Source organism: Eriocheir sinensis, chromosome 30 (genome assembly GCF_024679095.1).
Source record: "Eriocheir sinensis breed Jianghai 21 chromosome 30, ASM2467909v1, whole genome shotgun sequence".
Taxonomy (NCBI): domain Eukaryota; kingdom Metazoa; phylum Arthropoda; class Malacostraca; order Decapoda; family Varunidae; genus Eriocheir; species Eriocheir sinensis.
In genome coordinates, this window is record NC_066538.1 from 9,676,544 (window position 1) to 9,698,180 (window position 21,637).

Consider the following 21,637-nt stretch of genomic DNA (forward strand, 5'->3'; position numbering starts at 1 on the left):
GGAGGATGTAGGGAGTAAAATGAGCTGGAGAATTAGATATGTGTGTGTGTGTGTGTGTGTGTGTGTGTGTGTGTGTGTGAGAGAGAGAGAGAGAGAGAGAGAGAGAGAGAGAGAGAGAGAGAGAGAGAGAGAGAGAGAGAGAGAGTGTGTTAAACGTTTTTATTGTTCTTTTTAAGATGGTTCGTGTTAAGTGTTAGTTTAAAGGCGTAAACTGTTCTCTCACTCGTTACAGGGCCTGTGTTACCGTTGTCCTGCTTCACAAGTTGATTGTAGAAGGTGAGATAACGGAATAGCCTTTAGTTAAGTGAGGTAGATGATGTGTGGCCGAGCGGAGCCGTTGTTCACTTTGAGTTCACTTCTCTCTCTCTGGTATATTAAAAGTGTGATTAGTTTTAACTATATTTACAGTTTTACACAATAGTTATGTGAACGAGTCACACGAAGATAAGTAAGACAGCCACACCCTAAGCCGGAGCCTGTGTCTCGTGCCCGGGCCAGTCTTGTTCTTCCCTGGTAGCTCGGGCGAATGGTATATATGTGCGTTGCTCCTTTGCCGGAACTTACAACGTTCCGGTGCAGATTCTTGCTGATTCCACCGTCAGCTCACCACAGTTCCCACGGCCATCAGCTCTGACGTGTCCCATAACATCCTGTGGTGACACTGAGCTTGTGTTTCGACACATTCAGTCATAAATTCATATGTACAAGATAATATATATATATATATATATATATATATATATATATATATATATATATATATATATATATATATATATATATATATATATATATATATATATATATATATATATATATCCAAGGGCGCAGAGAATAAACAAAAAAAGCCCGCTACTCACTGCTCCCGAACAGTGGTCAAAGGAGTGTCCAAAAAGAGAGGTCAATTTCGGGAGGAGAGGTGTCCTGACACCCTCCTCTTGAAAGAGTTCAAGTCGTAGGCAGGAGGAAATACAGATGAAGGATGATTGTTGGACAGTATAGGGAGGCGAATGAGTAAAAGTCGTGAGCAGAGGGGCCGCGGGAGGAGGGGAGGCATGCAGTTAGCAAGCTCAGAAGAGCAGTCAGCATGAAAATATCTATAGAAGATAGAAAGAGAGGCAACATCGCGACGGAATTTAGAGGTAGAAGACTATCAGTATGAGGAGGAGAGCTGATGAGACGAAGAGCCTTTGACTCCACTCTGTCAAGGAGAGCTGTGTGAGTAGACCCCCCCACACATGAGATGCATACTCCATACGAGGGCGGACAAGGCCCCTGTATATGGAAAGCAACTGTGCGGGGAAGAAGAACTGGCGGAGACGGTACAGAACCCCCAGCCTCGAGGAAGCTGATTTAGTATGAGATGAGATATGAAGTTTCCAGTTGAGATTTTGAGTTAAGGATAGACCGAGGATGTTTAGTGTTGAGGAAGGTGATAGCTGAGTGTTGTCAAAGAATAGGGGGTAGTTGTTTGAAAGATTGTGTCGAGTGGATAGGTAGAGAAACTGTGTTTTTGAGGCGTTGAGGGACACCAGGTTCCTCTCGCCCCAATCGGAAATAATAGTAAGGTCAGTGGCTAAGCGTTCTGTTGCCTCCAGCCTTGAATCGTTAAGTTCCTGTAGGGTGGGTCTTCTATTAAAAGAAGTTGAGTAATGCAGAGTGGAGTCATCGGCGTAAGAATGAATAGGACAGTTCGTTTTGGAAAGAAGATCATCAATGAACAACAGAAAAAGAGTGGGAGATAGGACTGAACCCTGTGGGACGCCAATGTTAATAGGTTTAGGGGAAGAACAGTGACCGTCTACCACAGCAGAAATAGAACGGTCAGAAAGGAAACTGGAGGTAAAGGTACAGATAGAAGGATAGAAACCGTAGGAGGGTAGTTTGGAAGGCAAAGATTTGTGCCAGACCCTATCAAAAACTTTTGATATGTCCAGCGCAATAGCAAAGGTTTCACCGAAACGACTAAGAGAGGATGACCAAGAGTCAGTTAGGAAGGCAAGGAGATCACCAGTAGAACGCCCCTTGCGGAACCCATACTGGCGGTTATATAGAAATTCAGAAGTGGAAAGGTGCTTTTGAATCTTCCGGTTAAGGATTGATTCAAAAACTTTAGATAAACAAGAAAGTAAAGCTATAGGACGGTAGTTTGAGGTATTGGAGTGGTCACCCTCCTTAGGCACAGGCTGTATGAAGGCATACTTCCAGCAGGAAGGAAAGGTAGATGTTGACAGGCAGAAGCGAAAGTTTGACCAGGCAGGGTGACAGCACGGAGGCACAGTTTTTAAGGACAATAGGAGGCACTCCATCAAGTCCATTAAGTCTTCTAAGGATTGAGGCCAGAGAGGACATAGAAAACATCATTTTGAAGAATCTTTATAACAGGCATAAAAGAGTCAGAGGGGGGATGAGTAGGAGGAATATGCCCAGAATCGTCCAGAGTTTTTAGAAAAAGTTTGAGAGAAGAGTTCAGCCTTAGAGATAGATGAGACGGCAGTGTTTCCGTCAGGACTGAGGAGTGGAGGGAAAGATGAAGAAGTGAAGTTGGAGGAGATGTTTTTGGCTAGATGCCAGAAGTCACGGGAAGAGTTAGAGAAAGCAAGGTTTTGGCATTTTCTATTAATGAAAGAGTTTTTAGTTAGTCGGAGAATAGATTTGGCACGATTCCGGGCAGAAATGTAAAGTTCATAGTTAGCATTAGTTTGAAGGCTCTGGTACCTTTTGTGAGCTGCTTCTCTATCATTGACAGCACAAGTACGAGCGTGATTAAACCAAGGCTTTTTAGCGTGAGGAGTAGAGAAAGTACTTGGAATGTATGCCTCCATTCCAGAGACAATCACCTCTGTGATGCGCTGAGCACACACAGAGGGGTCTCTATCCTGGAAGCAATAACCATTCCACGGGAAATCGGAAAAGTACATCCTCAGGTCGTCCCACCGAGCTGAAGTAAAATGATTGAAGCATCGCCTCTTCGGTGGGTCCAGAGGGTGTACAGGAGCGATAGGACAGGATACAGAAATAAGATTGTGATCGGAGGAGCCCAACGGAGAGAACAGGTTGACAGAATAAGCAGAAGGGTTTGAGGTAAGGAAGAGGTCTAGAATGTTGGGCCGGTCTCCAAGGCGGTCGGGAATACGTGTAGGGTGCTGGACCAACTGCTCTAGATCGTTGAGGATAGCAAAGTTGTAGGTTTGTTCACCAGGCTGGTCAGTGAAAGAGGATGAAAGCCAAAGCTGGTGGTGAACATTGAAATCTCCTAGGATGGAGATTTCAGCGAAGGGAGAGTGGGTCAAGATGTGCTCCACTTTAGAGTTCAAATAGTCAAAGAATTTTTCATAGTTATTAGAGTTAGGTGAGAGGTACACAGCACATATGTATTTAGTAATAGAATGACAATGAAGTCTTAGCCAGATGGTAGAAAATTCTGAAAAATCAAGGTTGTGGTTACGAGAGCATGTGATGTCGTTGCGCACGTAGGCGCAACATCCAGCTTTGGATTGAAATTTAGGATAGATAGTAGGAGGGAACAGAGTAGAGATTGCTGTCAGTAGCCTCAGAAACCTGTGTTTCGGTGAGGAAGAGAAGGTGAGGTTTAGAGGAAGAGAAATGGTGTTCTACAGAATGAAAATTAGAACGAGACCGCGAATGTTGCAGAAATTGATAAAAAATAGGTTCGATGAGTTATCAAGACATGCGCCGCTCAAGTCAGCAGCCAGAAGGGGAGTCCTCCCTGGGTGAATTGGTGGTCCCCCCCCAGGCGGGGACTCCGAGGCATTGCTTGGTACACCATTTTGAATTTTGAATTTTGGGAAAAGGTGTGTATGTTGTGTGATTGTACTGTGGTGTGGATAGAGAGAGGATCTGTCTGTAGAGAGCATGCTGAACTACTCTTTGGTGTTGACGAGACAATAGGGAAACGGTTAGTGAGGACATGGGAAAGATCTTTGGAGGGCTTCAGCAACCTCCTCACTTCCGATATATACCTCACCGGGAGTGGCTTGCGCCCGCTTGGTAGGTATCTTCCTCCCTACTCCAGCCAGTTTACGAGAAAAAGTTCACGAGAAAAAGTAACCGAAACGCATCATAATCCTTCCGTTCTGTGAATGCGCTCGTGTTCATTAGTGCCGCGGCTCCCGTTCCGGGTTTGACCCTCGAGCGGCTGAGAGATATTTTATATCCCGGATCTGACACGAATGAAATGTTCATGACTACATCACATTAAAACAAGAAGTCCCTGGGCGAATAATCTGCCTCCGTACTACCTGGGAAAGGCCTAACTGCTGTTAATGCGGGAGATTAGGGGCAGAAGCCATTGTGGGATTAGTAAGGTAAATGCAGCTCAGAAGAAGGAGGAGAAAAGCAACCTTGAATGACCGCTACCACTCCTTACATGACAGTTACCGTTATCCTTGACGTCACTGTCCTATCCCTCTACCCACTCCTTTGTAGTCGTCGGTGAGAGCTTGTAACTTCGGGTCAGGTTTCTCTGCCATTAAAAAGAGTTACTAGTAAAATGAGGAGTAAAATGGTAAAAGAAAAAAAATCGCTGCAAAAATAATTAAAGTAATAATCATCCACCTCTAAGTATGTCCCCACTTCTCCCCGATGCTTCTAAAATGCATAAAAAAGAGGAAAAAGAATAATGAGGGAGTACTTTAGCAAGATAAAACTACCCTCTCCACTGTGCAATAAAATACACAAAAGAAAGGAGAAAATAAAATGAATGACTATACCTAAAATACGCAACAATGTTACAGTTCAGGAAAAAATATTAAATATCCACACGCCAGAAAAATCAACAGCTGAAAAATAAAAATTAAATACGGCTCCACACGCCTAAACACGTGAACATAAAAGTAATTTTATCCGAAATATTGGTACAAGGGGTGTAATTACTGAAGTGTCAGCTAAAATGTGGAAAAAAAACTTCGAAAACAGCAACTCGATACTCCCCTACTCAGCACGCTCGCGTCCTTCGCCTCACCGGTGACGGGGCAGGGCCGCAGGGGTGGCAGGGTCCGCCGTCCGTCGTCTGGTAGCGGAGAGGGATGGGCGGTGGGCAAGCTATTATACGCCCACCACAGTCACCCTCAAAGGTCTAAGTTGTCTGGCGAAGAAAAGTGCCCACCTACGACAGGCTGGGGTGTCTCGAACGGTATTAGGTAACGAGACCCCCAGTGGAGAATATGGGCTGTGTGGAGGTGCGGGGCGGGGTGTGGATGAGTGGTGGCTCGACTCTCACGGGGCAGGAAGGTCGCGCGCTGCGTCAGCGTTATGCTAGCTTCACTCTTCACTTGTTTTTCTTCTTCTTTTGACCTGTAACGCTTTGTATCGCTTCTTAGGTCCTCTCCTTCCTTCTTCTTATTCACACAACTTCCTTTTCAGTGTTATGTTATTTTCTAATCTGAAATAAAGCCACTTCGCTACACTTATTCAGACATTTGTGCCCTTTTTTCCCAGCACTGCGCGAGGAACCCTTTTGCCACCTTTATCATTCTTCTTTCTGTTTCCTTTTTGTCTCCATACAGCCCCAACACCGTGTCTTCACTCACACTTGTCACAATTATGTTTTGTTTGAGTGAAAGTTATAACACTTCGGAGTAGTTCGTAAACACGCTACCCACCATTTATGTTAGCCTTTTATGTAACGAGTATTTATACGTAGTAACTGCGGGTAAGTGTTATGTTTTGTGTTAAGGGCACGAACTGCTATCTCTCGTCAGGTCCGGTGTACCATTGCCTGATTTCTCCAGTTGATTGAAGTTGACGAGATAACACAATAGCCCTTTAATTTAAGTGATGTATCATGTATGTATTATGTTTTGCCGAGCGGAGCCGTTGTTCACTTTGAGTTCACTTCTCTCTCTCTGGTATATTAAAAGTGTGATTAGTTTTAACTATATTTACAGTTTTACACAATAGTTACAAAGTTTATGTGAGCGAGTCGCACGAAGATAAGTAAGACAGCCACACCCTAAGCCGGAGCCTGTGTCTCGTGCCCGGGCCAGTCTTGTTCTTCCCTGGTAGCTCGGGCGAATGGTATATATGTTCGTTGCTCCTTTGCCGGAACTTACAACGTTCCGGTGCAGATTCTTGCTGATTCCACCGTCAGCTCAGCACAATTCCCACGGCCATCAGCTCTGACGTGTCCCATAACATCCTGTGGTGACACTGAGCTTGTGCTCAGAGAGAGAGAGAGAGAGAGAGAGAGAGAGAGAGAGAGAGAGAGAGAGAGAGAGAGAGAGAGAGAGAGATTTCTCAACACACACATACACACACACAAAAATGCACACACACACACACACACACACACACACATCTTCATCCAAGCTTAGTGTCCTGGCTGGCCGACTTCTTCTCCCAACGCAGTCAGGTGGTGAGGTATCAGGGAGTGGCCTCTCCCCCTCAGCACCTCACCTGCGGAGTGCCTCAAGGGACCAAGGTCGGCCCGCTTCTCTTCCTGATATTGATTAACAGCGCACTGACCCACACCCCCAACCACTGGAAGTATGTAGACGACACCACACTAGGAGTCACCGTCAACAACGACAACCCTGACTGCAGTCAACTCCAAGACCTCCTACACAGCCTTCAATCATGAACAACAGGCAACTACGTCACCATCAACGACACCAAAACCACAGTCATGCACATCAACACCACCTCAGCCCCCGTCACCCCTCCTGCAGTCTTCTTAAATGACACTCCTCTTCGGGTAGTCCAGTCTACTAAGCTACTTGGAGTCACGATAGACAACAAGCTCACATGGAAGGACCACACCACCCAACTCATCAAATCCGCCACCTACAAACTGTACCACCTGCGGCGGCTCAAGACGCTGGGGACTCCCGGACGTGAGTTGGCGAGTGTGTACAGCACAGTCACACTCCCGCAGCTCACATACGTGTCCCCAACATGGTCCAACTCCCTCAACCTCACGCAACGCCGCCAACTGGAGCGCGTTAAAAAACGGGCATGCAAAATCATCTTGGGCCCCAACTACACCAACTACCAAGAAGCCCTCGATATCCTCACCCTCACCACCCTTCAAGTGCGTCATTCAGCCCTGCTGCAACACCGGAATCTACTCACGCCTGCAGTCTCCCGTCCTAGACAGTCCGTGAGGCACGCCAACAGACTGGCTCCAATACGGGCACGGACGGACCGCTACAAGAACAGCGCCGTGCCCGCGACGGCCAGGCTAATCAACTACATGTGAACCCCTCGACAACAGAAGCTGTAAATATCAGTATTTTCATTATTATTATTATTACTATTACTGTTACTATTATTATCACTATTATTATTATTATTATTATTATTATTATTATTATTATTATTATTATTATTACTTTGCCCATGTAAAGTTTGTAAATTTTCAGCTCTAGGGCTGCATCCTTCCTCTCAATAAACCGTTTTATTATTATTATTATTATTATTATTATTATTATTATTATTGCACACACACACACATACATACACTTTCTCTCTCTCTCTCTCTCTCTCTCTCTCTCTCTCTCTCTCTCTCTCTCTCTCTCTCTCTCTCTCTCTCTCTCTCTCTCACACACACACACACACACACACCTGGAAACTTTTTAGAGACGCTTGACAGTTAGCGTTCCAAGCGGAGCTGGGGGAGAAGAGCGACGCTGCCATATCTTGTCTCCGTGAATGTCAGCTCGAGTTTTGTGTTCTCGAGACCAATGGCGTCGATATTATATACAAAGTCTCCTGTTGCATCCACTAGAGTTATTAAAGTGACACTAACCATTACTTCTTCACTGGACGACTATTTCTTCTTCAGGGAGGGACTCTGACAGTGAATTCCTAAACGAGTGGCCAAGACCAGAATCTTATTTTTTCTCTCCTTCAGTTCCATGCTTTGTCCAAAGTAAAGCCTCCTGCATGTATTAGAGTTCTTAAAGTGACACTTCTACTTCTACGTTTACAACTTCTTCTTGAGTGAATGACTATTTCTTCTTAAACGAGTGAATTCATGAATTCTCAAAAGAGTGAGCAAAACCGAGCCTCAGTGTTTTATGCCTTGTCCTCAGTAAAGCCCCCTCCTGCATCCACTAGAGTTCCTAAAATGACACAAATCGTTATTTCTTGAATAAGCGATTTCTTCTTAAGAGAGCGACTATAACCGTGAATTCTTATACGAGTGGCCAGACCAGAACCTCAACCTTTTAGCGGCTTCAACCTCATGGTCAGTCCTTAGTCTTCGTCACCTTTACATCCATCCCTCTCCTTCATCCCCAGCCTAACCATCCTCTTCCTGCCTGCCACAGTATGTGAAGAGGACCCAGACACTGCCAAAAACAAGATAGTGTGGGAATTCGGCCATGTAGGGGTTGTGATGAACGTGGTGGAAACAGAGTGCGAGGAGAACCACTACAGCAACAAGACACTCACTGACAACACAACCGACGTGATATGTACCGGGAATGGTTGGGTAGTCCCGTATCCCTGTGTACGAGGTGAGGTGGAGGGTACGACTGGGAGAGACGGATATGACGTGGTAGCCTGCTCATCTGAATCACTGTTTTCCCAAATGCTCATGTCCACTTTGAACGCACTAAGGCATTTCATTAGCATAAAAATACCTGATATCTGTTGAAATTCATTGGTAAACGAATATACGTACTCTCTATCTATTCTCTCTCTCTCTCTCTCTCTCTCTCTCTCTCTCTCTCTCTCTCTCTCTCTCTCTCTCTCTCTCTCTCTCTCTCTCTCTCTCTCTCTCTCTCTCTCTCTCTCTCTCTCTCTCTCTCTCTATATATATATATATATCAGTTTGCAGCGAGCCCCCAGACTTCGGAGATGTGCCCGTGGACTGGGGGTCGCAGGGCCCGAGGAGGATAGCCGATAAGGTGTCCGTGGACTGCCCAGACGGTTACCGCAATAATGACACACTCACGTCCTCCACCACCACTGTCAGCTGTACCCTGGACGGATGGGCCCACTTGGACGCCTGTGTCAGAGGTGAGTTGTACTGAGGAACGGCCAGGCACGTGTATGTGAGCGGTGATGAAGGAGGGGGTTGTGTATCGTTGAGGAACCAAAGCGAATGAAAAGGACAGATATATAAAGCTCTTGCACTGAAGATGAGTTGGGGTGAGTAACAGCAACTTGAGTATATACACGGTGGTAGGGCAAGGAGTATGCACTAGTAAAAGTTTATATAGCAATGTTGGTGGTCGTATATTGCTTAGGAAACGAAGAAAAAGAGTGAGATCCGCTAAAGTAAAGTAAAATAAATATGTACCCAATGGGGGACCAGTCATTATAACAAGGTAGCTACTAAAGTGATAGCGGTGTTTGTCTTTCGCTGAGAACTAGACAAAACGAAAGTAATAAAGGGAATTGTTGATAATTTTCATTGCTCTTTATCCATATATTCTTCCCATTACTCCGTGAACTCAGCACGCATTGGGAACAAACACGTAGAAATTATGAATATCAACCTAACTTCAAGCCTTGCATCACCTCTTTATAAATACTTCAATGCTCGTTATCACCTAATCCCTTTCTCCCCCATATTTCCAAACCCACTATACTCAGATGACCCAGATGTAGAAGTTAAGAATACCAACCTAACTTCAAGCCTTGCATAACCTCTTTATCTAGACCTCGCCGCCCTTATCACTTGATCCCCGTCTCCTTAATGCCTCATATCCTATTAACCCAGCATGCACAGAGGACCCTGATGCGGAGGCAGCGAAAATAAAGTGGGAATCGGGCTTCGTGGCGACTGTGGATGCGGCGCTGACAGTGGACTGTCGTGAAGACTATTACAGCAACGAGACCCTCAACGGTACCTCCACGCAAGTACGCTGTCTGGAGGCTGGCTGGTGGGTCGTCCATCCTTGTGTGAGAGGTGAGGGAACGTTGACTCGACAGGAGTACGTGTAGAGTCTTCAGAAGGAGTATTTTCAAAACGTAAAAAATATATCTGTCTATCTATCCATCTGCATCTATCTATCTATCTATATCTTTCTATCCATCTACCTGTCCATCTTTCTATCTATCTATCTCTATATCTCTCTTTTTCAGTGTGCACCAACACGCCAGACTTCGGTGACGTGACCTTGGAATGGGACGACGAGAGAGAGCCTGGGCGAGTGTCTGATGAGGTGACGCTTGCTTGTCCAGAGAAACACAGGAGCAACACCACTCTGACCTCCCACAACACGACGATCATTTGCACCCCTGACGACTGGGTGAACGTCGACCCGTGTGTGAAAGGCAAGCAGCAAGACGTATGTGAGCTTTTAAACTTTAAGGAAGTGATGAAAGAGCAAGGCCTATGAACTTGACTGAGGAGACGATGAAAAAGCAGGGCCTAAATGCGTTTGACTAAGTAGGTGATGAAAAAGCAAGGCCTATGATGAGCATGACTTAGGAGAGGATGGAAAGAGAGACAACGGGCTTAAAATTTGAAGCTGATGAATGAAGGTTTGAAATATTGCCATTAGCGGTGATATTAGAATAATTGTGGATAAAAGAAGGTTATGAGTTTCATTAGAAAATGAAAAGAAATCAGTGTGTGTGTGTGTGTGTGTGTGTGTGTGTGTGTGTGATCACTAAGGTCACAAACTTTCCATTTGCAGTGTGTAGCTTGGAAGATCTGGGAGGCGTGACCCTAGAGGCGGAGGAGGAGGGGATAGGTGTGTGGGAGGTGGGAAGGGAGGCGCGTCGAGGATGCCCTGACGAACAACTCACCGCCAACACCACCGAGAACGTGACCTCCTACATTTGTACCGAGGAGGGTTGGAACGTGACAGACCCCTGCGTGGCGGGTAAGAGCGGAGAGTCAGCCAGCGTAGATTAGTAACCCTTTCCAACACGATATAGAAGGCGTTTTAGGAATGATAAGAGTTTAGTATCAACACAGGATCATGCATGTAAGGTGGGGGACAGTATGTATCAGTGACCCTTTGCAACACGATATAAAAAAAAGATTGTACAGCTCATAAGTTTCAAATCCATCCCATCTAAAACCCTGGCACATCAATGGCGTACATGAAAGGGAAAATGGGCGACCAGTTGCTCACTACACACACACACCGAATACAAATTTAATTCCTTCCCTCGTCATACACATTTAATTCCATTCCACACCATACACATTTCATCCCTTCCCTCGCCATACACATTTCATCCCTTCCCTCGCCTTACTCATTTCATCCCTTCCCTCGCCATGCATATTTCATCCTCTCCCTCGCAATACACATTGCATCCCTTACCTCGCCATACACATTTCATCCCCTCCCTCGCCATACACATTTCATCCCTTCCTTCGCCTTACTCATTTCATCCCTTCCCTCGAATTACTCATATCATCCCTTCCCTCGCAATACACATTTCATCCCTTCCCTCGCCATACACATTTCATTCCTTCCCTCGCCATACACATTTCATTCCTTCCCTCGCAATACACATTTCATCCCTTCCCTCGCAATACACATTTCATCCCTTCTCTCGCCATACACATTTCATCCCTTCCCTCGCCATACACATTTCATCCCTTCCCTCGCCATACACATTTCATCCCTTCCCTCGCAATACACATTTCATCCCTTACCTCGCCATACACATTTCATCCCCTCCCTCGCCATACACATTTCATCCCTTCCTTGGCAATACACATTTCATCCCTTCCCTCGCCATACACATTTCATCCCTTCCCTCACCATACACATTTCATCCCTTCCCTCGCAATACACATTTCATCCCTTCCCTCGCCATACACATTTCATCCCCTCCTTAGCCATACACATTTCATCCCTTCCTTGGCAATACACATTTCATCCCTTCCCTCGCCATACACATTTCATCCCTTCCATCGCCTTACTAATATCATCCCTTCCCTCGCCATACACATTTCATCCCTTCCCTCGCCATGCACATTTCATACCTTCCCTCGCCATTCACATTTCATCCTCTCCTTCGCCTAAAACATTCCATCCCTTTCCTCACCATACACATTTCGTCCCTTCCCTCGCCATACACATTTCGTCCCTTCCCTCGCCATTCACATTTCATCCTCTCCCTCGCCATGCACATTTCATCCCTTCCCTCGCCATTCACATTTCATCCTCTCCCTCGCCATACACATTTCATCCCTTTCCTCACCATACACATTTCATCCCTTCCCTCGCCATTCACATTTCATCCTCTCCCTCGCCATACAAATTTCGTCCCTTTCCTCGCCATACACATTTCATCCTCTCCCTCGCCATGCACATTTCATCCCTTCCCTCGCCATTCACATTTCATCCTCTCCCTCGCCATACACATCTCATCCCTTTCCTCACCATACACATTTCATCCCTTCCCTCGTCATACACATTTCATCCTTTCCCTCACCATGCACATTTCATCCCTTCCCTCGCCATACACATTTCATCCCTTCCCTCGCCATGCACATTTCATCCTTTCCCTCGCCATACACATTTAATCCCTTCCCTCGCCATGCACATTTCATCCCTTCCCTCGCCATACACATTTAATCCCTTCCCTCGCCATACACATTTAATCCCTTCCCTCGCCATACACATTTAATCCCTTCCCTCGCCATGCACATTTCATCCCTTCCCTCGCCATACACATTTCATCCCTTCCCTCGCCATACACATTTAATCCCTTCCCTCGCCATGCACATTTCATCCCTTCCCCCTCCATACATATTTCATCCCTTCCCTCGCCATACACATTTCATCCCTTCCCCCTCCATACACATTTCATCCCTTCCCTCGCTATAAATATTTTATCCCTTCCCCCGCCATGCACATTTCATCCTCTCCCTCGCCATACACATTTCATCCCTTCCCTCACCATGCACATTTCATCCTCTCCCCGCCATACACATTTCATCCCTCCCCTCGCCATACACATTTCATCCCTTCCCCCGCAATGCACATATCATCCCTTCCATCGCCATACACATTTCATCCCTTCCCTCCCTATACACATTTCATCCCTTCCCCCGCCATGCACATTTCATCCCTTCCCTCGCCATACACATTTCATCCCTTCCCTCGCCATGCACATTTCATCCCTTCCCTCGCCATACACATTTCATCCCCTCCCCCGCCATACACATTTCATCCCTTCCCGCGCCATACACATTTCATCCCCTCCCTTACCATACACATTTCATCCCTCCCCGCCATACACATTTCATCCCTGCCCACGCCATACATATTTCATCCCTTCCCCCGCCATACACATTTCATCCCCTCCCCCGCCATACACATTTCATCCCTTCCCCCGCCATACACATTTCATCCCTTCCCCCGCCATGCATATTTCATCCCTTCCCTTACCATACACATTTCATCCCTTCCCCCGCCATGCATATTTCATCCCTTCCCTTACCATACACATTTCATCCCATCCCCCGCCATGCATATTTCATCCCTTCCCTTACCATACACATTTCATCCCATCCCCCGCCATGCATATTTCATCCCTTCCCTTACCATACACATTTCATCCCATCCCCCGCCATGCACATTTCATCCCTTCCCTTACCATACACATTTCATCCCTTCCCACGCCATACACATTTCATCCCTTCCCTCGCCATACACATTTCATCCCTTCCCTCGCCATACACATTTCATCCCTTCCCTCGCCATACACATTTCATCCCTTCCCTCGCCATACACATTTCATCCCTTCCCACGCCATACACATTTCATCCCTTCCCTCGCCATACACATTTCATCCTTTCCTTCGCCATGCATATTTCATCCCTTCCAACGCCATACACATTTCATCCCTTCCCTCGCCATGCGCATTTCATCCTCTCCCCGCCATACATATTTCATCCCTTCCCCCGCAGTACACATTTCATCCTTTCCCTCGCCATGCACATTTCATCCTTTCCTTCGCCATGCACATTTCATCCCTTTCCACGCCATACACATTTCATCACTTCCCTCGCCATGCACATTTCATCCCTTCCCCCGCCATACACATTTCATCCCTTCCCTCGCCATACACATTTCATCCCTTCCCCCGCCATGCATATTTCATCCCTTCCATTACCATACACATTTCATCACATCCCCCGCCATGCACATATCATCCCTTCCCTCGCCATACACATTTCATCCCTTTCCCTGCCATACACATTTCATCCTCTCCCTCGCCATATACATTTCATCCCTTTCCCTGCCATACACATTTCATCCCTTTCCCTGCCATACACATTTCATCCTCTCCCTCGCCATATACATTTCATCCCTACCCTCGCCATACACATTTCATCCCTTTCCCTGCCATACACATTTCATCCTCTCCCTCGCCATATACATTTCATCCTCTCCCTCGCCATACACATTTCATCCCTTTCCCTGCCATACACATTTCATCCTCTCCCTCGCCACACACATTTCATCCTCTCCCTCGCCATATACATTTCATCCTCTCCCTCGCCATACACATTTCATCCTCTCCCTCGCCATACACATTTCATCCTCTCCCTCGCCATATACATTTCATCCTCTCCCTCGCCATATACATTTCATCCTCTCCCTCGCCATACACATTTCATCCTCTCCCTCGCCATACACATTTCATCCTCTCCCTCGCCATACACATTTCATCCTCTCCCTCGCCATACACATTTCATCCCTTTCCCTGCCATACACATTTCATCCTCTCCCTCGCCACACACATTTCATCCTCTCCCTCGCCATACACATTTCATCCTCTCCCTCGCCATATACATTTCATCCTCTCCCTCGCCATACACATTTCATCCTCTCCCTCGCCATATACATTTCATCCTCTCCCTCGCCATACACATTTCATCCCTTTCCCTGCCATACACATTTCATCCCTTCCCTCGCCATACACATTTCATCCCTTCCCTTGCCATGCACATTTCATCCCTTCCCCCGCATGCACATTTCCTACTCTCCCTCGCCATACACATTTCATCCCTTCCACCGACATACACATTTTATCCCTTTCCTCGCCGTAAACATTTCATCCCTTCCCCGCCATACACATTTCATCCTCTCCCTCGCCATATACATTTCATCCTCTCCCTCGCCATACACATTTCATCCCTTTCCCTGCCATACACATTTCATCCCTTCCCTCGCCATACACATTTCATCCCTTCCCTTGCCATGCACATTTCATCCCTTCCCCCGCATGCACATTTCCTACTCTCCCTCGCCATACACATTTCATTCCTTCCCTCGCCATACACATTTCATCCCTTCCCTTGCCATGCACATTTTATCCCTTCCCCGCCATACACATTTCATCCCTTCCCCCGCCATACACATTTCATCCCTTTCCTCGCCATAAACATTTCATCCCTTCCTCCGCCATACACATTTCATCCCTTCCTTCGCCATACACATTTCATCCCTTCCCTTGCCATGCACATTTCATCCCTTAACCCGCCATGCACATTTCCTCCTCTCCCTCGCCTCCCTCGCCATACACATTTCATCCCTTCCCTCGCCATGCACATTTCATTCCTTCCCTCGTCATGCATATTTCATCCTATCCCTCGTCATGCATATTTCATCCCTTCCCTCGCCATACACATTTCATCCCTTCCCTCGCCATATACATTTCATCCCTTCCCTCACCATACACATTTTATCCCTTCCCTCACCATACACATTTCAACCTCTCCCTCGCCATACACATTTCATCCCTTCCCTCACCATACACATTTCTTCCCATCCCCCGCCATACACATTTCATCCCTTCACTCACCATATACATTTCATCCCTTCCCTCGCCACACACATTTCATCCCTTCCCTCGCCATACACATTTCATCTCTTCCCTCGCCACACACATTTCATCCCTTCCCTCGCCATACACATTTCATCCCTTCCCTCGCCACACACATTTCATCCCTTCCCTCGCCACACACATTTCATCCCTTCCCTCGCCATACACATTTCATCTCTTCCCTTACCATACACATTTCATCCCTTCCCTCGCCACACACATTTCATCCCTTCCCTCGCCATACACATTTCATCCCTTCCCTCGCCACACACATTTCATCCCTTCCCTCGCCACACACATTTCATCTCTTCCCTCGCCACACACATTTCATCTCTTCCCTCGCCACACACATTTCATCCCTTCCCTTACCATACACATTTCATCCCTTCCCTCGCCACACACATTTCATCCCTTCCCTCGCCACACACATTTCATCTCTTCCCTCGCCACACACATTTCATCCCTTCCCCCGCCATACACATTTCATCCCTTCCCTTACCATACACATTTAATCCCATCCCCCGCCATGCACATATCATCCCTTCCCTCGCCATACACATTTCATCCCTTCCCTCGCCATGCACATTTCATCCCCTCCCCCGCCATACACATTTCATCCCTTCCCCCACCATACACATTTCATCCCTTCCCCCGCCATACACATTTCATCCCTTCCCTCGCCATTCACATTTCATCCCTTCCCCCGCCATACACATTTCATCCCTTCCCCCGCCATACACATTTCATCCCTTCCCCCGCCATACACATTTCATCCCTTCCCCCGCCATGCATATTTCATCCCTTCCCTCGCCACACACATTTCATCCCTTCCCTCGAGACACACATTTCATCCCTTCCCTCGCCAAACACATTTCATCCCTTCCCTCGCCACACACATTTCATCCCTTCCTCCACACACTTTCATCCCTTCCATCAAGACACACATTTCATCCCTTCCCTCGCCATACACATTTCATCCCTTCCCTCGCCACACACATTTCATCCCTTCCCTCGCCACACACATTTCATCCCTTCCGTCACCATACACATTTCATCCCTGCCCCCGCCATACACATTTCATCCCTTCCCTCGCCATACACATTTCATCCCTTCACTCACCATATACATTTCATCCCTTCCCTCGCCACACACATTTCATCCCTTCCCTCGCCACACACATTTCATCCCTTCCCTCAAGACACATTTCATCCCTTCCCTCGCCATACACATTTCATCCCTTCCCTCGCCACACACATTTCATCCCTTCCCTCGAGACACACATTTCATCCCTTCCCTCGCCATACACATTTCATCCCTTCCCTCGCCACACAAATTTCATCCATTCCCTCGCCATACACATTTCATCCCTTCCCTCACCACACAAATTTCATCCCTTCCCTCGCCACACAAATTTCATCCCTTCCCTCGCCATACACATTTCATCCCTTCCCTCGCCAGACACATTTCATCCCTTCCCTCGCCATACACATTTCATCCCTTCCCTCGCCACACAAATTTCATCCCTTCCCTCGCCATACACATTTCATCCCTTCCCTCGCCACACAAATTTCATCCCTTCCCTCGCCATACACATTTCATCCCTTCCCTCGCCACACAAATTTCATCCCTTCCCTCACCACACAAATTTCATCCCTTCCCTCGCCATACACATTTCATCTCTTCTCTCGCCACACAAATTTCATCCCTTCCCTCACCACACAAATTTCATCCCTTCCCTCGCCATACACATTTCATCCCTTCCCTCGCCACACACATTTCATCCCTTCCCTCGCCACACACATTTCATCCCTTCCCTCGCCACACAAATTTCATCCCTTCCCTCGCCACACAAATTTCATCCCTTCCCTCGCCACACACATTTCATCCCTTCTCTCGCCACACACATTTCATCCCTTCCCTCGCCACACAAATTTCATCCCTTCCCTCGCCACACAAATTTCATCCCTTCCCTCGCCACACACATTTCATCCCTTCTCTCGCCACACACATTTCATCCCTTCCCTCACCATACACATTTCATCCCATCCCCCGCCATACACATTTCATCCCATCCCCCGCCATACACATTTCATCCCATCCCCCGCCATACACATTTCATCCCATCCCCCGCTATACACATTTCATCCCATCCCCCGCCATACACATTTCATCCCTTCCCCCGCCATACACATTTCATCCCTTCCCTCGCCATACACATTTCATCCCTTCCCTCGCAATACACATTTCATCTCTTCACTCGCCATACACATTTCATCCCTTCCCTCATAATACACATTGTATCCCTTCCCTCGCCATACACATTTAATCCCATCCCTCGCCATACACATTTCATCCCTTCCAACGCCATGCATATTTCATCCCCTCCCCCGCCATGCACATTTCATCCCTTCCCTCGCCATACACATTTCATCCCTTCCCTCACCATGCACATTTTATCCCTTCCCTCGCTATACAAATTTCATCCCTTCCCTAGCCACACACATTTCATCCCTTCCCTCGCCATACACATTTCATCCCTTCCCTCACCATGCACATTTCATTCCTTCCATCGCCATGCACATTTCATCCCTTCCCTCGCCATACAAATTTCATCCCTTCCCTCGCCATGCACATCTCATCCCTTCCCCCGCCATACACATTTCATCCCTTCCCCCGCCATAAACATTTCACCCCTTCCCCCGCCATACACATTTCATCCCTTCCCTCACCATGCACATTTTATCACTTCACCCGCCATACACATTTCATCCCTTTCCCCGCCATGCACATTTCATCCTATCCCTCGTAATGCACATTTCATCCCTTCCGTCGCTTTACACATTTCATCCCTTCCCTTGCCATGCACATGCATCCCTTCCCCCGCCATACACATTCTATTCCTTCCCCCACCATACACAATTCATCCCTTCCCTCGCCATACGCATTTCATCCCTTCCCTCACCATACACATTTCATCACTTCCCTCGCCATACACATTTCATCCCTTCCCTCGCCATACACATTTCATCCCTTCCCTCGCCATACACATTTCATCCCTTCCCTCGCCACACACATTTCTTCTCTTCCCTCGCCATACACATTTCATCCCAATTCCCTCGCCATACACATTTCATCCCTTCCCTCGTCATACACATTGCATCCCTTACCTCGCCATACACATTTAATTCCTTTCCTCGCCCTACTCATTTCATCCCTTCCTACTCCATGCATATTTCATCCCTTCTCTCACCATGCACATTTCATACCTTCCCTCGCCATACATATTTAATTCCTTTCCTCGCCATACACATTTCATCCCTTCCCTTGCTATGCACATTTTATCCCTTCCCCGCCATACACAATTCATTCATTCCCACGCCATACACATTTCATCCCTTTCCTCGCCATAAACATTTCATCCCTTCCTCCATACATTTCATCCCTTCCTCGCCATACACATTTCATCCATTCCCTTGCCATGCACATTTCATCCCTTCGCCCGCCATGCACATTTCCTCCTCCTCTCTCGCCATACTCATTTCATCCCTTCCTACGCCATTCATATTTCATCCCTTCCCTCGCCATTCACATTTCATCCCTTCCCTCGCCATTCACATTTCATCCCTTCCCTCGCCATGCACATTTCATCCCTTCCCTCGCCATACACATTTCATCCCTTCCCTCGCCATACACATTTCATCCCTTCCCTCACCATACACATTTCATCCCTTCCCTCGCCATACACATTTCATCCCTTCCCCCGCCATGCACATTTCATCCCTTCCCTCACCATGCACATTTCATCCTCTCCCCTAGCCATGCACATTTCATCCACTCCCTCGCCATTCACATTTCATCCTATCCCTCGCCATTCACATTTCATCCCTTCCCACGCCATACACATTTCATCCCTTCCCTTGCCATACACATTTCATCCCTTCCCCCGCCATGCACATTTCATCCTCTCCCTCGCCATACACATTTCATCCTTTCCCTTGCCATGCACATTTCATCACTTCCCTCGCCATGCACATTTCATCCCTTCTCTCGCCATACACATTTCATCTCTTCCCTCGCCATACACATTTCATCCCTTTCCTCGCCATACACATTTCATCCCTTCACTCGCCATGCACATTTCATCCATTCCCCCATCATGCACATTTCATCCCATCCCTCGCCATACACATTTCATCCCTTCCCTCGCCATCCACATTTTATACTCTCCCTCGCCATATATATTTCACCCCTTCCCTCGCAATGCACATTTCATCCCTTCCCTCCCTATACACATTTCATCGTTTCCCTTGCCATGCCTATTTCATCCTCTCCCTCGCCATACACATTTAATCCCTTTCCTCGCCATACACATTTCGTCCCTTCCTACGCCATGCATATTTCATCCCTTTCCTCACCATGCACATTTCATCCCTTCCCTCGCCATACACATTTCATCCATTCCCTTGCCATACACATTTCATCCCTTCCCTCGCCATACACATTTAATTCCTTCCCTCGCCATACACATTTTATCCCTTCCCTCGCCATACAAATTTCATCCTTTCCCTCGCCATGCACATTTCATCCCTTCCCTCGGCTTGCACATTTCATCCTTTCCCCCGCCATACACATTTCATCCCTTCCCCCTCCATACACATTTCATCCCTTCCCCCGCCATACACATTTCATCCTTTCCCCCGCCATACACATTTCATTCATTCCCTCACCATGCACATTTCATCCTTCCCCGACACACATTTCATCCCTCCTCGCCATACACATTTCATCCCTTCCCTCGCCATACACATTTCATCCATTCCCTCACCATGCACATTTCATCCCTTCCCCCGCCATACACATTTCATCCTTCCCCTCCACATTTCATCCGTTCCCCGCCATACACATTTCATCCTTCCCCCGCCATACACATTTCATCCTTTCCCCCGCCATACACATTTCATTCCTTCCCCTCCATACACATTTCATCCCTTCCCCCTCCATACACATTTCATCCTTTCCCCCGCCATACACATTTCATTCATTCCCTCACCATGCACATTTAATCCCTTCCCATGACATACACATTTCATCCCTTCCCCCGCCATACACATTTCATCCCTTCCCTCGCCATACACATTTCATCCTTTCCCCCGCCATGCATATTAATTTTCATCCCTTTCCTCACCATACACATTTCATCCCTTCCCCAGCCACACACATTTCATCCCTTCCCTCGCCATACACATCTTGTCCCTTCCCTCATCATACACATTACATCCCTTCCTCGCCATACACATTTCATCCCTTCCCTCGCCATGCACATTTAATCCCTTCCCTCGTCATACATTTTACATCCCTTCCCTCACAATGCACATCTCATCCCTTCCCCCGTCATACACATTTCATCCCTTCCCTCGCCATGCACATTTCATCCCTTCCCTCGCCATACACATTTCATCTCTTCCCTCGCCATACACATTTCATCCCTTCCCTCGCCATACACATTTCATCCCTTCCCTCGCCATGCACATTTCATCCCTTCCCCCACCATGCACATATCATCCCTTAACTCGCCATACACAATTCATCCCTTCCCTCGCCATGCACATTTTATCCTCTCCCTCGCCATACACATTTCACGCCTTCCCTCGCCATGCACATTTCATCCTATCCCTTGTAATACACATTTCATCCCTTCCCTCGCTATACACATTTCATACTTCCCTTGCCATGCATATTTCATCCGCTCCCTTGTCATACACATTTCATTCCTCCCCTCGCCATACACATCTCATCCCTTCCCTCGCTATACACATTTCATCCCTTCCCTTGCCAAGCATTTTTCATCCTTTCCCTCGCTATA

The 21,637-nt window shown here is 47.2% G+C and overlaps 1 protein-coding gene across 1 annotated transcript in view; it reads left to right on the forward strand.

Annotated features, from left to right (window-relative positions):
- The window catches only part of LOC127005754 (complement factor H-related protein 4-like), a 59,215-nt gene that overhangs the window by 18,979 nt on the left and 18,599 nt on the right, over window positions 1-21,637 (forward strand). Inside the window, exons 6-9 of the mRNA XM_050874864.1 lie at window positions 8,292-8,480; window positions 8,797-8,985; window positions 9,692-9,880; window positions 10,057-10,248. Coding sequence (XP_050730821.1) covers window positions 8,292-8,480; window positions 8,797-8,985; window positions 9,692-9,880; window positions 10,057-10,248 — 759 coding nt within the window. The remainder of the gene's footprint in view (window positions 1-8,291; window positions 8,481-8,796; window positions 8,986-9,691; window positions 9,881-10,056; window positions 10,249-21,637) is intronic.